General features: G+C 36.9%; 1 protein-coding gene across 2 annotated transcripts in view; it reads right to left on the reverse strand.

Moving 5' to 3' along the window:
* wwk (white walker) overlaps window positions 1–22,273 on the reverse strand; it is a 76,162-nt gene that overhangs the window by 30,714 nt on the left and 23,175 nt on the right. The window contains exons 2-10 of one of the 2 annotated variants that reach the window (XM_065228170.1): window positions 21,722–21,832; window positions 21,474–21,615; window positions 21,088–21,259; window positions 15,549–15,630; window positions 7,225–7,341; window positions 6,959–7,089; window positions 6,729–6,890; window positions 6,469–6,624; window positions 4,927–4,995 (exon numbers count right to left, since the gene is read on the reverse strand). In XM_065228170.1, the coding sequence (XP_065084242.1) occupies window positions 4,927–4,995; window positions 6,469–6,624; window positions 6,729–6,890; window positions 6,959–7,089; window positions 7,225–7,341; window positions 15,549–15,630; window positions 21,088–21,259; window positions 21,474–21,615; window positions 21,722–21,832 (1,142 nt within the window). The remainder of the gene's footprint in view (window positions 1–4,926; window positions 4,996–6,468; window positions 6,625–6,728; window positions 6,891–6,958; window positions 7,090–7,224; window positions 7,342–15,548; window positions 15,631–21,087; window positions 21,260–21,473; window positions 21,616–21,721; window positions 21,833–22,273) is intronic. The other variant, XM_065228171.1, reaches the window with a different exon arrangement.

Here is a 22,273-nt window from a genome sequence, read left to right on the forward strand (position 1 = left end):
AAATGCACCAATAAAAAGACGGAAATGTTCCATAAACTCTGGGGATTTTTATGAAACATTTGTTCTATGCCAATAAACTCATTTCATATATTTTAAGGAACATTCAATCTTTTTTAGGCAACATTTCATCTTTTAGAAGCTTCTATTGGACGCAAGCCCGTCACTGTGACTAAAAAATTACACAGGAAATCTACGCATAAGAAACATATTCTATAAACTTCGGTGATTTCAATGGAACATTATTGGCATATTTCAATTTTGTGATTGGCTCAATTCAAATTTTTTAGTTATTCATTTTTAGGAAACATTTTTTCTAACGGGTGTTCAATAAAAAATGAGAATGATTTCAGTGCTGTCCAGCGCTCTTGTGAGATCATCGCGACTAAGTTGCGTTGTACGGCTGACCAGGGCCCCTTCTCCAATATTCATTGACGTTTTTTGAAGAATAAACCTTATGTTTTTAATAAAAAATACTGAATTCGTTGAATTTTTTTTTAACTAGCTATATGACTGAAAAAATTCTCATTTTTATTGAACACCCGTTATTATAAGCTTCTCTTGGAAGCCTAACTGTCCTCCGTTCCTCAAAGTTAAAAAAAAATACGGGCAGTACAGTAAAAAAAGATTAAATGCTCCCTAAAAAATATGAAATGTTCCATATAAATCGCCCAAGTTTAAAGAACAATTCAAATTTTGTATTGGCACATATCATATTTTTTATGGTACATTTCAGTATTTTCTAGGGAATATTTCATATTTTTCTTAGAGAACATTTTATCTTTCTTATTGATCATTTCTCTTATTTTAAGGAGAATATTTTTAAATTCACTGGTGCAATTTTACTTTTTTTCGTGCGCCCACATTTTTTTATTGAGCATTTCAGCTTATGTATTGGCACATCTGCCTGTTTTTTGTGGGGTAGTTTAATTTAAATTTTATTGAACTTAATGATTAAAAAATAGACATAAGCACATTCTCCCAAGTTGAACTGTTTGAAAGATGTGATCCATTACCATCTAATTACATCTAACCGTATCGGTAACCGGTAAAAAGAACTATTCGAATATTCGCCATTGTAATCCCCGTAATGGAGCGTAAATTGATACGAAAACGCAATCAGGACTAAAGTTTGTTCCAGTTAGTATTTTGCCGCTTCTTTTTAATTACTGTAGCGCCTCTAGTTATCGACATTCGTTGCGATGTTCATGAACAGAGGATGATACACGGTTAGAAAAAAGTACCCAAAATTAAGTTCTTTTCACTCATCTCGGCACTATAGTGCAGGAAACCAAAAGTAGGTAAAGCGGGTCAAAGTAATTTTCATTTACTTGTGTGCAGTTCGTATGGAATTTTCCACTGGCTTTTTAACCAAAAGTAAGTACCCAACAGTAGGTAAATATGATTATACTCAACGTTGGGTTCCCACACTTTACTACCCCTGTTGGGTGGTTTTGCCCCTCCGTTTTTGACAACATTCGAAGGAGAAAAGGAGACAAGCTAGTCAAAAGTAGGTAAAAATGAACTGGCCGTTGGGTACTTTTTTCTTACCGTGTATCTACGCTTTCGACTATACCACACGGCGAATGAGAACGACTCAAATTTGAGTTTAGTTCACTCATAATCGCCAAAAGTGCAGGAACTCAGCGATGAGTTAATTTGCCTCATGTTTTCCCAGTTTTTTCCAGGATTTTCCAGGGAAAAATTCCCGAATTTGAGAAAAGTAAAGATTGGATTCACTCAGTCTATTAGTACTACTCCGAGACTGAATAAAATTTTCGTCAATTTCCTCATTTTCCGGCAGATTTTTTAGGTTTTCCACAGGAAACCATGAGACAAATTTTACTCATCACTGAGTTCCTGCAATTTTGGCGATTATGAGTGAGCTAAACTCAATTTTGAGTCGTTCTCATTCGCCGTGCAGTAAGCTTGTAGAACGACGCACATTGTAGAACATTGTCGAACGACGCACACACTTGCCTCGAATCTCCCCAGCAGAAAAAAAAAACACGAAGTCAAGTATGCGAGAAAATGAGCGCTTCATGTTTGCTTTTAGACTATCCATATTTAGGAGCATGAAGAGAGCAGTGTAGAAAGCACAGGTCTGATAATCGCAACGTTCGTGGTTCGAGTCCAGTCACGGCAATCTGAATTCTATTTTTTCCACATAACTAATTTACCTCACTAATACACTCTTCATTTTTCGGTCTCAAATTTTCTTGCATTGGACCGCAGCTAGGTATATCGCATCCTCGGTTCATGCGGTCTTCACTAACATCCTCTGATGATGAATCCCACATTGTAAGCGAATCTTACATCCCCCGGTTGGGTGTACGATTTCTGTCAATTTTCAAGTGCCCATGGTTTTAAATATTCCAAAGTTTGGATTTCTCTAGAGCTTTATTTAAAATAAAATAATTATTGAAGATAAACTTTGTGAAATAGTACAGTTATTAAACTTTGTGTTTTTTTTTACTCAAAATTACTAAAAAAAATACCATGTATATTTTTCCCAGAAAGATTTTATATTTCTAAACAGCTTTGTTTCAGACGTCATTCCGATCAGAAGTGACACTTCGTGCAACAATCTATTTAAAAATGTCAAAGATGCCATATTGAGAAAAAATGCGATTTTTTCAAAAATGTGAATTGTTACCCATTTCACACAATTATGCAAAGGTTCATGAAAATTGGAGAAGATCGACTAAAAAAAATGTTTCTTTTTTGGCCTGGAATTGGTCAAATAGATTAGTGTGAGAGAAGTACGAGTAGCTTTTAAAAGCACGAAAAAGCATGATTGTTTATTTTATTCATGGTTCCAGTCATCACGAAAACAATAAAACTCAAAAGAATTGATCTTTATTAAAAGAAGGAAAAATACCTACAAATGTTACATTTTGATTGCTTATAAAATTTCCAAACCTGAGTCTTCGAAAGTTCAGTGGATATAAAAAATCAAAGACACGTATATTAGTGTGAGAAAAGAACTTGCAGCTTTTATAAGAAGGAATAATAATAGTGATGATATATTTTATTCATGAAATCATCAAAACAGTAAAAATCGGAAGTCTCACAAATAATTAAAAATTGCATTTTAAATGGATGCCAAACCGCCAAATCTTTTTTTCTATTCCGAAAAAATTTCAAGCTCTTCAAAAAAAATCCATGTTTTGGAAAAATATCTAGGGTTTTTGATTTAATTTCCGTCCTAATAAGCACAACCCGCGCTTTACCTCTCTTTTCTGAACGAGTTTAAACAAAAAACGGAATATTTATGTCAAAGATGACTTGCAAATTTATTCACCTTTCCATACGTACCGTTGGATTTGATGAAGAGTCACAAATTGTTGAGATATTGTCTAAAATCTAAAACTGCTTCTTGATTCTAAATTCGTTATACGAGTTTCAATTAATCATTTTGTCAAGCTTCTGCATTCATGTTCCATCAGATGTCACAGCTGTCGTTTGCGGTGACATCTATCGGAAACTAGACACAATCTGTTTTCCTATAATTGTTCACAGAGGACACTGCAGTGCAAAACATGTCTGGTACCTCTATATATGCATTTAGATTATTATTCGAAGTCCCTCCTTTTTTACACATTCTGCACACAAAATAGCTCACCCCTCACAGAATTTCCCGCCGATTTTTATGTATGGGGCGGGGCATAAAGTATCTTTTGCGCAGAATATGTAAAAAAGGAGGGACTTCAAATGTTAAAGTAAATGCATATATAGAGTTACCAGACATGTTTTGTAGTGTCAGGTACTCTATTTTGTAATCTGTGAAAGGGTAATCACAAATCGAGTGTCAACAAAATACATGGCATGTTGAGAGATTTAGCTCGTGAGAGAGAATTTCTCTCTCAAATTTGAATTTTTTGGCTCTCTGGGGACAGGTAGTAAAGCAGGTAAAACTGTATGGGGAAAAATCATTTTTATTTAATTGTAGCTTGTTAAACAATAATTTTCGGGAAAAAACTGAACGACTAAGTCCCTGATTAATTTCTTTAGGTTGTTGTTCACTTTTTTTGACCTGAATATGATAATCTTCTATTCGTTGTTCTATAGTTTGAAGTGGTTAAGACTAGGGTTCTGATGCATGGTCATTATCGGTGCCATTGCTTAATTTTGTTGTTAAGCAATCCAATTTTGACTGACAAAGGGGCGTGCCTTTTGAAGGTACTCTCAGTCTTCGAAGAGTATAAGCGGGACCTTTCAATTAGAATCGATTCCTTGCGATGAAGGCAAGAATTAATACTGTATCAAAACCGAATACTTCATCATTTCTGAATAGTGATGGAGGAATACGACATGCACTAAACTAAGGACACGGGATATACTACAATAGATCAAATTACTGGTCGTAGTCCAGTCACAGGGTGTCTGGTTAAGGTGGAAACTATTCGGTCTGATGACCATTCGGCCCTATGGTCGGACGCACACTGCAGGGTATACCATAGAATCCAATTTTACTACTAGTGGGTGATCCACGAGATGGATATAAGAACTTCACAGCTAAAAAAAATCTCAGCCTTTCTACATCATGCCATAGGGAACAAGAAGGACACGATGGTGCAGGAGCAATTGTGTACGTACATATTAGCAAAACATGACAAATTAATGTTATATGATAGTCACACAGTCCACCGGATGTCGACACTTCATCATTAAAATTCAGGAGCTAAACGGTTTCGCATTGGATAAGGGACCGCTAGGATGGTAGAGAGGTTTTTCTGTTCCGCCAATTTGCACTGTGTCATGATGAAGATGAATCGGTGGAAGGCAGTGGAAGCGCAACCGAAGCATAATAATTACTACGCGTAAACGTGTGGTGGATGTATTTAATCAAATCGAAACCGCCAGGTTCGCACACGGCTGCAGCAGGTTTGAATAGCTAGTAAGACTTAAAATTAAAGCTGACCAGACCTTCGACGCCATGCACATGCAATCCCAGAGGCCATCGTTGGAATTTGGTAAGTGCTGATCGAGCCAATCCTGCAAGTTGTGTCGGTGTTAGAGAAAATCAAAGAAACAAAAATGTGATCAGTGTGTTTGCGAATGTGCGTGTGTTTGGAGTTTGGGAGATAATAAACCTGGTGGCTTTAAAAATGTATACAGGGATTAGGAATAGCTTTTAAAAAATTATTGTGAATTTTGTACAAACAAGTTAATCGAATTGAATTACAATATGATACAAAAATCGAATAATCAAAAGAATTAATAACAAAATGACAAAAAATATAAATGAAATCAAAGCACTGATAAGAAAATTAAATATAGTAGAAACATAAATAATATTTAACAATAAATAACAAAACACAAGTAAGCACCACAAATTATTACAGCGAAACCAACAACAACAAAGCATGTAACGTACCATTTTAGGGTGACCAGTAGACTGATGCAAAATTTGGTATTTTCGCTCCACAGTGCTCAAACGGTTCCAAAACGGGTCCTGATAAGCCTCCTAAAATTTGAACTCATATGGTACGAAACTGACTTGGGACAAACCATTTGATGTTTATATGGACATTAATGTGGAAAATCCAAACTTTTTGTTAATTATTGTCCATATTGTACTGTTAAAATTTTTTATAGTTATTCTTATCGAAAATTTTCTTAGCTACATCATTGCAGAATATAGTTTTTCAGCCAAACGTCAAATTTAATAGTTATCAATTGTTTAAGAGATTGATAATATTATGGCATGATCAAGTAGTTTTGTGGGCAATACTGAATTCTGCAGTATGACATAGTTTTCTATTCTACGCGCCAGAAACACCAATGTTGCCTGCTGAACAGGTGATTGAGCATAATCATAAGACATCAGTGGCTTGAATCATTAATAACTTTTTATGCTAACATCCTAGAAAAGTGGCCTTGAACAAAGTTATAGCTGAGAAAATTTCCTACAAGCATAGCTATCATTTTTGGTTTTTGGTTTGTGCCATGTCAGTTTCTTACCAAATTAGTTCAAATTTTGGGTGGTTAATCAGGACACGATTGGAAACCGTTTGAGTACTGTGTGGAGCGAAAATGTCAAAGTTTGCATCAGTCTAGTGACCAGTCATGTAGAAAAATACGCTACAAGGAGTAGGGGGTCCAAAATTGGTGTTTCATCAAACGTAAACAAACGATTGACGTTTAACGTTTGTTTGCATTTCATAAAGCACCAACTTTGGCCCCCTCCTCTTTTAGCGTATTTTTTCACATGGCTGGTCACCCCAAAATGCTACGACATTTATGCATCGTCCCTACAGGTAAATCTAGTGTCAATATTAGGCAATAGGTTCCGAAAGTAATATGTTAACAGTTCGACTAAGTAAAGATACAAATTAGAACAAGCAGTGATAGCGTTTGTTGCTGTTTACATCTGTAGGTGGAAATGAGTCAACTACGCGTGTGAAATGGTCATTCGTGACACTGTTTATGTTAATATTAACTTTATAGTAGACTGAGCATAAATACCTGAAGTCGTAACATTAGGAACATCACTACAAATACTAGCACTAAGCAGAGTCCAATAATTGGAAAACTAACTAGGTACCGAAACGCACGTCGCTGCCAGGCTGGAGCTTCCCGAGGCTCTAGTCGCCCTGTTACTGTGCTTACTTCCAACGGACCCTTTTCGTAATGGAACAAAGTAGAAACACAAACAGAGAGAAGCGGCGCGACAGTTCGTTAGTGGTATGAATTAGTAATTGGTGCAATGTGGATAGCAAGCTTACTTTATACAGTGGTCTTGGTGGCTCCAGTAGCTCCGGTGGCGTTGAAAGCGTACCCCATCGGAAGGCCAGTTCGACTGAATAGCGTCTCCAGGCCTCCAGATACAGAGACGCCCACGCCACGTTGAACAAGGAGAAAATAACATGACCAATATCCTGTGCCGTCTGAAATAAAATTAAACCTACGTCACCGAGATTGTTCCGAGTTGTTTAGGCTATTAGCCGACACCTACCTGGCCGCGTCCCCACAGGCCAACATATAGAATCGTCCCCAGGACAGCGGGAACACACAGAGCGCACGTGTAATGGCCCAACCAGGCAAAATATAAAGCAACTTTCACTCCAAAGTATGCCGCAATATCATCTGCCGTTGGGAAGCAAAATAGTGAAAGAAGAAAAAGTACAAATTAGATTACGCAATTTTTCTTCCCGACTTCGGGAAAATGATATAGGTTGATGCCATGCAAAGAAGACGGTATGACACTTTTGCAGTAATTACCTAACGGCTGTGGTGCAAAAAACTTCCGGACCCAACTGGACTGCAACTGTTGTAAGGCGCTTGTTTCGTGTAGAGGAAACACTTGTGTTATCAGACCCAGCTCCTGCCAGGCAGCCACTGTTGGGAAAGGGAAGAAATGAAAACGAGAATGATAAAGGCTGGACTATTGCTATTAGTAGGTATATGCTGTAAGATATAATTCGGCAGAGGGCTGTACGATTCAGTCTCGGGAGGGCGATGACAATTTAAACTAATAAATTTACTGGGCTTTAACGTTTCGAATGTGCAAATCGTTCGCTTCATATTCATACATAAATTAAAACTTCTATTGTGCAGAGAGATAATACTGTTTAGAAAGAACCCAAGAACAGTCACACGTCAAGGGATTTGAGCTAATTGGTTCTAAGCTTTATTACTCAAAACTACAGTTTAAGGGACTAGACCAGCGCTCTAGCTCTCAGCAATGATATCATTCGAGCCCAATGTTATTCTTCATTATGAATGAGAAATAAACAAAATGCAGTTTGAAACATGGGCATCGAACTTAGATACAGCTTCTTTTTTTTTAAGTAAGTGTTGAAAGGTTGAGCAGGCCTGGACTAGACACTACATTTGTGGTATGTTTTTCCTTTTCTGAGAAGTTTAGATATTTTTTTTATATTTAGGGGAAATCCGTTTAAAACCGACACCCTAACGATTTCCACAGGTATGCAATGCTTGTACATAATTTATCGACCTATTAACGTCACAGAATCTTACTTTGACTCTAGATGCACCATTCCACCAGATCTTACTATTACATATTTTGATAAAACTTGATTTTTAAAAAATAAGAAACAATCGGGAGCGTGGGTGAGATCGACACAATCTTATCAGGGTAAAATTAACACCAGTTGGGGTAAAATCGACACCATATAAATATCAAATGAACATTTTTCGATAAAAAAAAAACGAGAAATCTACTTTATTTTGTCGATGTCTCGTGTTTTTAGGGAGGGGTAAAGGGAGAGAGATTTGAATTAAAGTATGCTAAGTTGAAGGTTATATGTGTAGTATATCTGGAATATACTGATTTTAAAAAATCATACAAGCGTTCAATCGCTACGGTCATTTTTAAAAGTGACAGTTATTCCGAATCACTCTGTACATCAATTTTGCATTAAACATATGACATATCCTGTTTCTGAACAATATTTCAAATGTCGATTTTACCCTGACTGAAAGTGTCGATTTTACACCGAATGAACTAAACATCTTTTAGCAAACTGTTTGAGAGTCAATAAACTAAAAAATCACCAACCTTCGTACGGAATACACAAAAGAATGTTTTATGATGATCTAGGCACGCATCAATTACCGAAGGTTATAAAATATTAAAGTCTGAAACAGTTAAAACCCGAGAGCGAAATCTTACAGCAACGGTTGGATCAATGCTGACCGACTTTCTCTTTGCATTCTCACGGCCATGTTAAGTCATTCCGAGCTATTTTCAGCACACAGATCGTTTAAAGAAGCTATTAGCTATAGCTTCTAATAGGACACACATGACAATAAACGGTTCTGTATCCAAGTTTTAAACGAAAGAGAATGTCGATGAATAGAATTGATCAATGTTACTTAGGATCTAATGCATTGTTCAGCTTGAATTGATTTGTTATTTATTTTGAAAGATACAGGATAACAGCAGCTATAGGGTGGTTCGGAAGAAATCACAAGCATAGGGGTTACTAAACACCACTTTGTTAAAAGCAGCTAATCTAAAAATTCAAAGGGAGGTTTCGCTATTACCCCTCAGTGTTGGTTTTACCCGGATTTCCCCTAATCTTAAACGGTAATCATGAACATGATGATAAAAATTCTTACACAAAGTTGAGCCATAGTTCAGTGAAAACTTTTTACTATTCAGATTTCAAACAGAACACTTTTCTCGGTTAATTAAAGCTTGAGTCATTTAGAATTTGCACGCAAAAAAAACGGATGTATTTCGGAACCATCTTAATAAAATAAAAATGTTGAGTACCTTAAAACGGGGTAACATTGATAGCCTTTAAATTATATTCTAAACATTTTTTAGGGCAATGAATGTTGTTCAAATTTTACTTTTTTTTTAAAAAAGTACTGAGGTTCTCAGAGTTCATTCGTTAGTAATATGTTTAACGAAAATTATTGCATTTACACTATTTTTTTAGTCTTGTGACCAAACATCAATATTTTGATTTGAGGTTACTTTGATAATGCTCGATGAATATAGAAAACATGCGTGAATCTCAAACAATTTAGTTCAAGAAATATGAAGTAAAGTAATATGAAGAAAGAAATATGAATGAGTATTTAATCAGAAAACATCATAAGCAATGAGAAGACAACATTGAATTTGTGATGTCTATATTGGAAAGACAAGTGATTCCTTAAGTGCTTTTTCAAACAGGCGAAAAACAAGATAATTGTTTTTTAATATGCTTGGAAAATATGTAACACAAACTATATAAAAACTCTATACGATATAAAAGGTAATACCCTAAGCTACAATGGAACCAATGTTTCCAATTTGGAAAAAGTGCAGTGAGTAAATTTAATCATTATATTACACTTTCAAAGTTACCCGGATTATCAAAGATACCCCGTTTTACTCAAAATGAAGGTCATTTATTGCACTTTAAAAAAAAATAGCAAAATTCCAATTTGGTTTTGATGAAATCTCGAACTTTTCTTCGAATACCACTCATCATATTTTGGACACTCTGTTCGCTAACCGGAGCGGCCGTTTTTTTTTCACCATCTCTTCATCTCTGTCGCATCCCCCGAGTCACCTTTCCACTCTTCTTCAACTTCTGTTTGAAAATTGCCTAATCATTTCCACAAACCTTGCTGAAGACATCAACTTGATAATTTGTCATTTTCGCTGAGATATGAAGCATTTTTCATAGAAACCCCTCTAAAATCGTTTTTTCATAACTTTTTTATTAATTTTTTACAGCATACTATGCTGGAGAGAGTTTTTCAATTACTAAAACACACAAATTTCTAGAATATTCTACATGTTTCAAAAACATTTTCATGTAAAAATATTGGAGGGAAAGTTGTGCAATACTACATGAGCGTAAATAGAAAATAGTGATTTTCAGTGAAAAAACACACAGATATTAGTTTTTTATGGCATACTTTGATCGGAAATGCTTGATTTGCATTTAATGAAGTAGCTAGAACTCCACTGCCCATAATCGTAGGTCAGTCCCATCTGTAAAAAACTGGAAATGAAAAAAACGGTGTTCAAAGATTTTACAAGTTTTCTGATTTGACACTTATTTTGGAGGGATAATTTTAAAAATAAACGTACAATGTGATAGAACGCATATATGTTTACCCAAATATATTGGAAAAACATCGTGAAATTTTTATTTTATGGCCAAAATCTGAGTGGGACTGACTTGCGATTACACTTAACGTCAATGAGAAAAATAACCGCAAGTCAGTCACAATTCCATGAATGCTGCATTAGTTAAGCACAGTATTGAACAGTAGATATATACCATGGTTCCATAGAACGTTATTGAATGTTTCTGGATTTGTTCCGCTGGTTCCAGAGAAAAGGCCGGAACATATTCCGGTGAGTATGGGTCTCCATCAGACCAGAGCTTTTCATAAACGTGCCAAACCCACCATGAGATAAATCAATTCACATGAGAATTCAAAAATAAGATCAATAAGAGTCATGAGTGACCAGCACCATGTAGGCCACACCCGAACATGTTCCGGGTATCTCCGGGGAAGTGGTAAATCCTATTTAAATCAAAATCCTTCAAGCGATACATCAAATCACATGAGAATTCAAAGCCATATCCATTGGCGGTCAAACTAAGTATCGTACACACTTAGAAATTTTTACCGTATTCGGCAATTTTTTACCGAATTTTCAACAGCTGAACGTTCGGTAATCAAAAAGACTACCGAACGATCCGTAAATATTTTTTTTTTGATGAGCTGTCAACATTACTGAACGTTTCGATAGGTTTGATTTGAATAATCTATTCGGTTTATTTTGATTAAAAACTCTTGCTGTATGAATGTTTGATAGTTTATTATGGCTTTAAAACTATTTCGAGATTCTCCTTTACAAAGTTTAGAATTTTTTCATAAGAAATGTCATTCATTCGCTGATTCTGTCCCTTCGAACAACTTTTTTAATGTCACAATGCAATCCGCAGTAATGCAATGCAATGCAGTAATTCCTACATTTATCCGGTAAGTGGTACCATCCACCCACCGCTGTTTCTCGGCTGTCCTTCAACCTATTACGCTGATTTTTTTTGTATGTGATTAGTGTCAACCAGTGTTTGTTTTTATCATTTACCATCACACGCAAGGAGTAGCGCTTCAGCCGTTTGAATTGCGTTTATTTTGAAAATCTTCGCTATTACTTACGAGTCATCATTATCTGTATATTCAAGATATTTGCATCAATAAACATTTTTCAGTGTTGGCCCAATGTCACTCCCGTCTTACGATACATATTAAAACTTAAATAACTTCGATGTTGAATGGTTATTAATTACACGATAGCTAGCGTAATCTATTATGGAGTAAAAAACATATTTAAATTAGGTGTTTTTTTATATCTTCTACATTGTTTGTCGTAGATTTCAAAACCTTCCCTCTTTTTTGGAGTGTAACATAATTAATGGATCATCCCCTAACGAATTTCAAGTGTCTGTTAGCCCGTGCGTGAACGCACAGTGTGACTAAATTAAAAAAAGTGGGACACAGCTATTTGCGACGAAACTATTGAGTGTAGCATTTTCTTCAATTTTTGAAAACTTTATTTGAGTGGAAAAAAATTGATTAAGGGCGGTATACACTAAGATAAAAAAATAACTTTTTTATGTCTTGTTAAAATCGATGAACATCTATGGAAACATTGTAAATGAAGTCATTTTAAGAAACTTTATCCAAGAAAATAATGTTCTATCTCTCAAGTGAATGAAGTTATTGGGTAAAAATGGAGTACAAACTGTAGTGCACCCTTAAAACCATTTTTTATGCCTTTTTTTTATTTTACATTTTTTTTTCAAAGTTGTAAGTACTCTGAAAATGCATATTTTTGCTCTGTAAAGCAAATCGCTATCTTTTCGTTTAAAGTATTTACATCCGTATTTATAATGTTTTAACACTATCTTTAAGGGGGTGTATCATGCAGGTTAGCAGGTATTAGCAGCTAAACTCAACGTAAGTTTGTTCAACAACTAATACCCTACTGTTACATGTACAATTTATATGGGGATCCAAGAGGATGCCTAATGAATTTTCTAATTAAGTACCTCAATGTTTTGTTAAGTTTTGCTGTTTTCATGACCGGTATTTGAATCTTGCAACTACTGACCGGATTCCTTGGTGCAAAAGATAATAATAATGTATCATATTTAGCTGGGTTTCTATTCAACCGGAAACAAAACCCTGGAAAAACGGAAATGTTAAAATCCAGTGGCCATCTTGATTGATGATTTTAATTTCAATTGTATAACCAGTTTTTCATCGATGCCACTGAAAACATCGACTCACAATAATGAATTATTGATCAGCTATTGATTGACGTTAAGGGTTAAATCCAGTTTTACATTCGCGGTACTGTTGGTACACGTTCGATCGCTCATTCAAACCACAAGGGGGCTGTCACATATTTCTGTGGCGCAAATTGGTACCGTAAAACGGGGTATCTTTGATAATGCGGGTAACTGAAAATATAATATAATGATTAAATTTACTCTCTGCGCTTTTTCTGAATTAGAAACTTTGGTTCCATATTGTAACTTAGGGTATTTCCGCTGATATCGTATATAGTTTTTATATAGTATGTGTTACATATTTAAAAAAAAAACATATTAAAAACAATTTTCGTGTTTTTCGCCTGTTTGAAAAAACATGATGGTTTGATCTCTTATGAAATGTATTTCAGATATAGCCATCACAAAATCAATGTTTAATTCTTATTGCTTATGATGTTTATATATATATATATTATTATATATACTCATTCAAAGTTTCATGTTTCAAGCACTAAATTGTTTGAGTTTCACGCATTTTTTCTACATTCATCGAGTATTATCAAAGTAATCCTAAATCAAAATACTGATGATCGGTCACAAAACTAAAAAAAAATGTGCAAATGCTTTAATTTCTATTAAACATAGTACTAACGAATTAACTTTAGTATCCTTAGTACTTGTTTAAAAAAAAAAAAAAAAAAAATATATTCAACAATATAAATAATTTAGCGGCGCCGGTGGTGTAGTGGTAAGCGTGATTACCTCTCACCCCAGCAGGCCTGGGTTCAATCCCAGTCGGCGCCGCCGGGATGTTCTGAGGCATAACATCTCTGATCACGCCTTCCTTCGGAAGGGAAGTAAAGCCGTTGGTCCCCGGTTCATGAGTTGATGGGTCGATAAGTAGGGTCCAGGTGTGGGAGCTGCCTTCCTGGCGTCGGTAGCATTGGTGCTCAGCACGGAAAACAAGATCGACGGAAAACAAATCAAGGAAAAAAAAAAATATAAATAATAAAATAATAAATACTTAAAGAAAACTATCAATGTTACCTCATTTTACGGTACCTATTCATATCACACGTGTAATATTACCGCACCACCACTAGGCGCCCAAAATATCTGTTCTAGTTTGACACGAAATAGGTACCCAAGGTCGATACGGTGTTTGGTTAAATGCTTTTCTTGTGTTTTTCTTCGCCTTGAAAGACGGGTACCTATAGGCCTATAAAACATGGCCTTCCGCTGCCATCTTGAAATACGTCTTGATGATTGCCATACGGCGATGTATGGGAGAGAAGTAAAAAAACGCTTTTTTCGAAAAAATGCTTTAAATAAATTTTATTGTTATGGGGGGAAAAAGTCGAAATCTACCTATTTGAACTTTCATCATATATTTAAAAAATCTAATATTTAATTTAGCGGCGCCGGTGGTGTAGTGGTAAGCGTGATCACCTCCCACCCCAGCAGGCCTGGGTTCAATCCCAGTCGGCGCCGCCGGGATGTTCTGAGACATAACATCCCTGATCACGCCTTCCTTCGGAAGGGAAGTAAAGCCGTTGGTCCCCGGTTCATAAGTTGATGGTTCGATAGGTAGGGTCCAGGTGTGGGAGCTGCCTCCCTGGCGTCGGTAGCATTGGTGCTCAGCACGGAAAACAAGATCGACGGAAAACAAATCAAGGAAAAAAAATATTTAATTTAATACTTCTATTGAGCAGCCTTTGTGTTTTTATCATCCATAGAATTATCGACAAAAATCATAAAAGGTTTATTTGCGATAAAGAAGACGTTTTTCAAGAAGGCCACGATAGGTCGTTTTGTAGGCCTATACTTAGCCGATATTCCAAATTGCGGCACCGATAGCAACAGGGGGTGACCATGTACATTGTAGGACCAACACCAGTTCCACTGTGTTAGCTTCCTCATTTTTGACACAGGCATGTATATTTTTTGCAGCAGGGATGACTAGAATCACCTACTTTTTCTGGTTTGCTTCGGATATGCAACAATTATATACAGCTACATACACAGACAAAATGTATGGACAGGTACGTGAATGAGAGGAGAATACTTGTTGATCCATGTACATGGTGAACTCATGTTGGATAAAAGGGGACATATGTACACTTTGCCGCTTCTTACGAATTGCAATGAAATTATACTGACGTTAGCTATAGGTCACCTTTATTAATGTACCCTGGACTGCAAGCTAAAAAGTTATCCTTAATTACGGATTCACGAGTTGCTTGATCTACGTGAAATAAAATGCCATTAAATTCATATAGGTATGAAAAATATTGTTTAGGGAAATAAAATTTTCTGGCAATAAGAAACTCAACGGTTGAAACTGGTGTCGATGCCTTCCCCTCAAATTGAATTTAAGACCCAATCAAATGAAATAAATGTATACAAATTTTCGTGTGATCATAAATTCCGAATCGGAATTCACTCCAAGACACGATGCTCGATCGGGAACTGATCCGAGAGTAATACTGACTGAAGCTTATCGCCATCCAACCGTCAACAACGTGTGAAACGTTACAGCTCGTCACAACCATGTCGGTTTTATCTTGTGCTTCAATGTAAAGACCACCACATTTCGCCCACTCATCGTCATCGTCTTCAGGAGGACATGACGATGACGATGTGGATGGTGACACCGAGTGACGAAGGTGAAAACGTCTTCAATTTGGCAAACAAAATCTCGCTATCGGTGTGCATAATATTTAGGTACGTTGACTCACTTCAACCCATTCCTATTGAAACCACAAATTTGTACCGCGTACTCACCTATGCTCTGACCTTCCTCGACCTGTGCCCTTCCTTGTAGTGCTTTTAGATCTGAAGCTCCGGCTCTCAGTCCTTGCAGTACCTGTGTTTGAGAGGATACAAAAGGAAATTTGAAGACAAACGGACCAGATAAGAACAAAATTGCTTGCTCAAAAATGCAAGAGCACTTCCAGTTTTTTCTCTTCTTTTTACGATACTGGTGTCTCCAAAACATGGTACACGCTGACTGTTGGCGGGCATGCAAACAATACCCAATGAACACAAACACACACACTCACACCTAAGGTCTCTTCAGGCTGAGAGAACATATTTCCAGCTGTTTAGGATACCAGTAGCTTCATTTCGGATCCAATATCACTTATGCATGTGTATGATGGAAAGGAAATCCTCTTGAAAATAAGAGCCCCAGATACTTGAGCGCAACAAAAAGGAAAAACACACTCATGAATTACCATCTTCGGTGGGTAATGTGGGAAATAGAATGCTCCTCGGTTTTTCTTTCTTTTCGATACCAAGTTATTTAGATAGGAAGGAAGCAGGAGAAGCAGAAAAAAGAAAATAAATGTCTTCGTGGACATTTCGATTTGATGAACCAAGCATTTGACCGGCACAAGGTGTAATGTACCACAATAAAACATGGCGAGCGTGTGACATTGAAAGCAAGACGATGCTTATGGTGTACAATATACTTTTTTATGACTACTCAGGGAACACATTCGCAGTGCAAGGTCGTTATTTCTGTCTAAGCAAAGAATTGCTGGTCGATTAGTCTACACGGCGAATGAGAACGACCTTAATTTGAGTTTAGTTAACTCATAAATAACATAAAGTTAAGGAACTCAGCGATGAGTAAATTTGCCTCATGTTTTCCATGTTTTTCCAGGTTTTTCCAGGACACATTTCCCGGATATGAGAAAAGTAAAGATTGGATTCACTCAGTCTATTGGTACTACTCCTAGTATGAATAAAGTTTTCGTCAATTTTCCTCATTTTCCGGCAGATTTTTTAGGTTTTCCACAGGAAACCATAAGGCAAATTTACTCATCGCTGCGTACCTGCACTTTTGGCGATTATGAGTGAACTAAACTCAAATCTGAGCCGTTTTCATTCGCCGTGTACAACGGATGGAGGGTGAACATAACAACGAGTTGTACCCCAAGAGGTGTCAAGACGAAAGTCGACATGGATATTTTCTCCTCGCTATGAGTTTTCGATTAATCGTCGGTACTATCAAATGTATTTCGGTCAATTGTTAATGGATCATATCTGAATTACGATAAAGTGCGAGTTGTCAGGTTAAAATTACACACTTAATCGCATACTCGATACTCGGTTCTTTTTTTTTTTGGCGGACTAGCCCAGCAAAACTAATTAATTGTAACACTATCGGCTTTTTTTAGTTTTAAGCGCTGACTCAATAGTTTTAACATGTTATAACGGTTTTCAAATAATTGCAACACAGAATTCCCCATCAATATAGCGCTATAACATGTTATAACTCTGTAGTCTGAACAAGGCATTATACCGGAAACAGTAATATGAGTTACAGAAGGCTAGTAAATTATCAAATGGTTTACTGTGGTTTGCTATTTTCGGTAATATTGATTACTGTTTCGTCGGTAGCCATGATATTTTTACTGCATGTTCATCATTTGGTCATTGACCATTTGTATAAAATTACTGAACAAACGGTTATTTTTGATCACTCGTGGAGAATCTGCCAAAACTTTTGAATCGGTATAATAGTGTGTGCATAATTCTGTTAAGAACCAAAAAATCAATTATTGTGTTAATTTTTGGGAAAACTCCACGTAAATTTATTGAAATGGTTGATATTTTGGAGCAGATCAATGAGTGCAAACTAAGACTAAAGGAAATCCTGTGTGAGTGCATTGATTTTCATTTTCATCGCAGAATACTGAGGTTGTAGACAGCAGCATAATCTTTCTCTACCGTTGGTCAGTTCCAGTTACAGCAAAGATCCGAATCCCAATGCAAATGATATACCGATATTCTACGTCAAAGAAAGCTTCCTGGCAAGTCTCGTGACAAATTGAGTGTTTTTACTTTGTGAGATTGAATGGCCATTTGCGAGAAAACGACGATGAAAGTCAAAAGTGACAATTACGTTATATCAAGGCATACCTATACACTACCGATGATATGTTTAAGGACACCCCCAAAAAACCATGCAAATATGTTTTGTTCAATGATCTCTCATTTTACCTCAATACCTTTCAAATGATCTACAGAGAACGAAAATTGGACGTAACATGACAGAGATATGAACATAAAGGGTTATACGGTCAAAATTTGGTCAATATCAACTTGACGTATTTCTTTCAATTTTGCATTTAAAAAACCTGAACACCCCTCATTTTGAAGGTGTGTGTGTGTGTAGAATGTTGCTCTTATTTTGATTTTGGAATTCACTCTTCAGTTGTCAAAATGCCGTCCAAGCAAGAAGAGCAGCGTATCAAAATTTTGCTCGCGCATCGCGAAAATCCGAGCTACTCGCACGCAAAGTTGGCAAAATCGCTAAAAGTTGCCAAATCAACCGTTACAATTGTAATTAAAGTGTTTGGGGAACGTTTGTCGACAGCCAGGAAGTCTGGATCGGGGGGAAATCGAAAACCGGAAGCCGCTGAGACGACAAAGAGAGTTGCCGGTAATTTCAAGCGAAACCCTAACCTCTCTCTCCGAGATGCCGCAAATAAGCTGGGTGTATCGTCTACAACCGTGCATCGAGCCAAAAAACGAGCCGGACTATCGACTTACAAGAAGGTAGTGACTCCAAATCGCGATGATAAACAAAATACGACGGCCAAAGCGCGATCCCGGAGGCTGTACACGACGATGCTGACGAAGTTTGACTGCGTGGTAATGGACGACGAAACCTACGTCAAAGCCGACTACAAGCAGCTTCCGGGACAGGAGTTTTATACGGCAAAAGGAAGGGGAAAGGTAGCAGATGTTTTCAAGCACATGAAACTGTCAAAGTTCGCAAAGAAATATCTGGTTTGGCAAGCCATCTGTGCCTGTGGCTTGAAAAGCAGCATTTTCATAGCTTCCGGGACTGTCAACCAAGAAATTTACGTGAAAGAGTGTTTGAATAAACGTCTGCTGCCTTTCCTGAAGAAACACGGTTGTTCCGTACTGTTTTGGCCGGATTTGGCATCTTGCCATTACGGTAAAAAGGCCATGGAGTGGTACGCCGCCAACAACGTGCAGGTGGTTCCCAAGGACAAGAACCCTCCCAACACGCCAGAGCTCCGCCCAATTGAGAAATACTGGGCTATTGTCAAGCGGAACCTAAAGAAGACCAAAAAAACTGCTAAGGGCGAGCAGCAGTTCAAGGCAAACTGGCTTTCTGCGGCGAAGAAGGTGGACAAGGTGGCTGTACAAAATCTGATGGCAGGGGTCAAGCGTAAGGCCCGGCAATTCGGATTTGGAAAAGCGGAAGCCTAACTGAATATTTTTCCTGAATTTTATACTAATTGAACTTGAAAAAGAAATTTAATTTGATTTTTTAAATAAACGATTTCACCGATTTACACGCGTTTTTCCTTGACCAAATTTTGACCGTATCACCCTTTAACAAATTTGTCATGTTTTTTGGGGGTGTCCTTAAACTTATGATCGGGAGTGTATATATGAATTTGAGTACGTAAAGACGGAACTACAAAGCAAGAACATTTTGTAGCCGGTTTGCTTCAATTACCGATCCGGTCAAGAAATTTGTCGGGTTGGAAAATTTCTCGACTTCCCTAGGCATCAGTGATGGCAAAATCATCAATCAAATGATATTTTTCCGCTCTCAATTTAACGCGTGATATTGGAACAAAATGCCGGCGTAAAGTCCCAGTAGGGACGCAATAAAGCCAAAAGAAGAAGATGCATTTTTTTGCAATTCTATCTAGGGGAATTTACGTATTCTCGGCAACCTAAGCAGCGACCTTCTTTCTATAGCCTTTTTTCTCTTTTGCTGCCAGCTGTTCTAACAATTTCAGTCGAAAGAATTGTCAAAAACTGTTTTGAAACGCTTTTACAAAGCTCCAATCTTCTCTAGTGAGAGCGAGTATTGTCGGCAACCAGTTTTTCTTCGGCAACCGTTCCATTTGAACTGCATGTAAATCTGCTGTTCTATTATCGGCAACTCGAAATCAGCTACAATTTGTAGTGCGTGTGTTTCATTTCAAGAAAACCCTGCTAGATTGCTTTTTCTCAGTGGTAAAAATATAGTCAAATTGAAGCTGAAAGCATAAAGAATCGTTTGCATGCATTCAGCGAAGTGTTTTCGTAAGAAAATCCAGTGAAAATAGTGTTTCAATTTGGGTTGCCGAAAATAGTCTGTCATGCCAAAGCCGTCATTTCCCCTAGTAGTTTTTGTAAAAAAAAACAAAATTTTCAATTTTCTCTCGAACGAACCAATTTTAATCAAACTTGGTCAGATGAAACTAGAACTCACAAGCTGTTCAAAATTTCAGTTAAATTATGTACAGGTTAATTACAAACGATGTTTGGTGACGAACATGCTGTATGTTAAGCTAATAACTGGATCGTATTTAGACGCTTGGCCCGCCTAATGCAACGGTTCATAAATATTTTCCTCCCATGGTTGCACTATGGGAAGGTCTCATACAAAAAGGTGACCAAAATATTATTGGCACTTAAACCTTTTTTTTTCATACCCTAGATATATATTTGGGCATATTTCAATCCTTAACTCTTCAGTTGGAGCATTAACCTTTGCTCAGCCATGATTTTTTTTAGCTAAAAATGTGGATATAGCTCCCATTTCATCGTATCTTGACTTTCAATCGATCATATTTTATTTCTTGGTTTGATATCCGCATGTTATATTTCAGATGGAATAGATTTTCAATCTTTAAAGATGGTATGCATGTTAAAAACATTATAATTTTAAATAACGTGTTCTCACGGTAGCGTAAGTTAGCGCAGATAATATCACCTCTAGAAGTAGCGACAATGTTTAGATTTCATTTCCTCATAAATAGGTTTGAAGAAATAAGAGGAACTTTTTATTTACGAATCATTTTGTGAAAAAAAAAAATCTACAATTGTTGTGTTCATTCTAATGTAACTTTACATAAACATGCTTGGTGTGTAATTTCATCCACACTACCGGAAAGCTGAGGTTTTAAACTTAAAAAAGTATACTACTACTTTTATTAAGAACTGAATACCATACGGAAAATGAAATACGGTCTTCTTCTTATCATCTATCAATAATGCAATAATAGAATTTTAGACACTCGGAGACGAGCCAGCCAACGGCTGAAAGTCTCCTTAATGAAGATATAAAAAAAAAAAAATAGACACATTCAAACGATTTATTATGGTGACAGTTTTAAAGAATATAAATTGCAAATGAGCTTTGGAAATATTTCATGAATCGTTAAATAACGCGTACTTAGCTGTGCAACAATTGATTACATATGAGATCAGACTCCAGTGCTATAAAATAATTAACAAAACTAAATAAATCCCCCATAAAAACCACCCTAGTTTCTCTTACCTGTAGTACAAGCCATTGTCGCTCCTGGGATGTGAACAACGTGTTTGCACCATCACTGTCTTTTGTTTGGGCAAAACAGTGACTTTCCCGTTTGGTAAACTCCTTCAGTGCCCCTCCGAGGTCCGTTCGAAGTCGCTTCGGTAGACGTGCTTCCTCTGCTGCTTTGAACAACCTGGTTAGTTGATGAGAAAACATCATAAAAAGACTACCCGTAATCACCAACCAGAGCCCAAGTTAAATTTGTACCCTTCACCAAACAAGCTTACAACCCTCACCCTCACACCCACATTTGCCGAACGATGAAACATGTAACTACCAACCAAACGTCACTGCCCTAACACCTGTCTATCTGGAAAATTGGAAAGTGAACCCAACGGGAAACTTACACATTCATCGGAGCTGCGACATAAAAAGCGGTTCGTTTTGTACTGTCATGTGCTCTCACCAGTGCCGATAAACCTAAGCCTTCTGGTGGGGTTGCCTTAATCTTATTTAACAGCCATCTTAGAGCTTCGTCTGGTGCATCCTCTGTAACCCCCGCGAGCACCGGAACAGACAGGAAAATAAAAGCATACGTTTTTTCAATGGGATTCCTTTTTTTTCGAATGGGAATGAACACCCAGTTTACTCTTACCTGGAAACTCTATCACCACATCACACTGCGTGGGAATTTTGTTCAGCCACAGTCGTCGTGGTGTCATCAGATGTCCTGCACAAGGCACTCGCCGGCGGATTAATCTGGATGCTAGAAGGCAGAAGAAAATTTAAGAAAATCATCAATAATTGACTAACGCTGTTATGTGTTTGATTCTCAGAGAAATTCGCTTATATAAAGACCACAGATATAGATTTAATATCACGCACCCGTTCCAAATTTAGGTTCTCCGATATGGTTACTTCGCATTGACTTTTCGAAGGTAGGTATATGAGAAAATCAAATATTTACCAACGTTTCAAAGAACACTTGTACACCGTCCAATGCATATTTCATAAGATTCTTCACCCTTCTTCAACATATCCTTTACATTTACCGGAAAATGACTGCGTGGAAAACCTAACAGTTTCATGACATTTGCGTTGCTTGAATGTTGATTCCATTTCAGAATCATTTTCCTTCGCAGTAAGCTATCCAAAGTCGCAGAAACGAGCACGATACGTAAAACTTTAACTCACGACAATCTAATAA

Source organism: Ochlerotatus camptorhynchus, unplaced genomic scaffold (assembly GCF_037179485.1).
Source record: "Ochlerotatus camptorhynchus isolate MF236.1 unplaced genomic scaffold, CSIRO-AGI_Acam_v1.1 ptg000284l, whole genome shotgun sequence".
NCBI lineage: Eukaryota > Metazoa > Arthropoda > Insecta > Diptera > Culicidae > Ochlerotatus > Ochlerotatus camptorhynchus.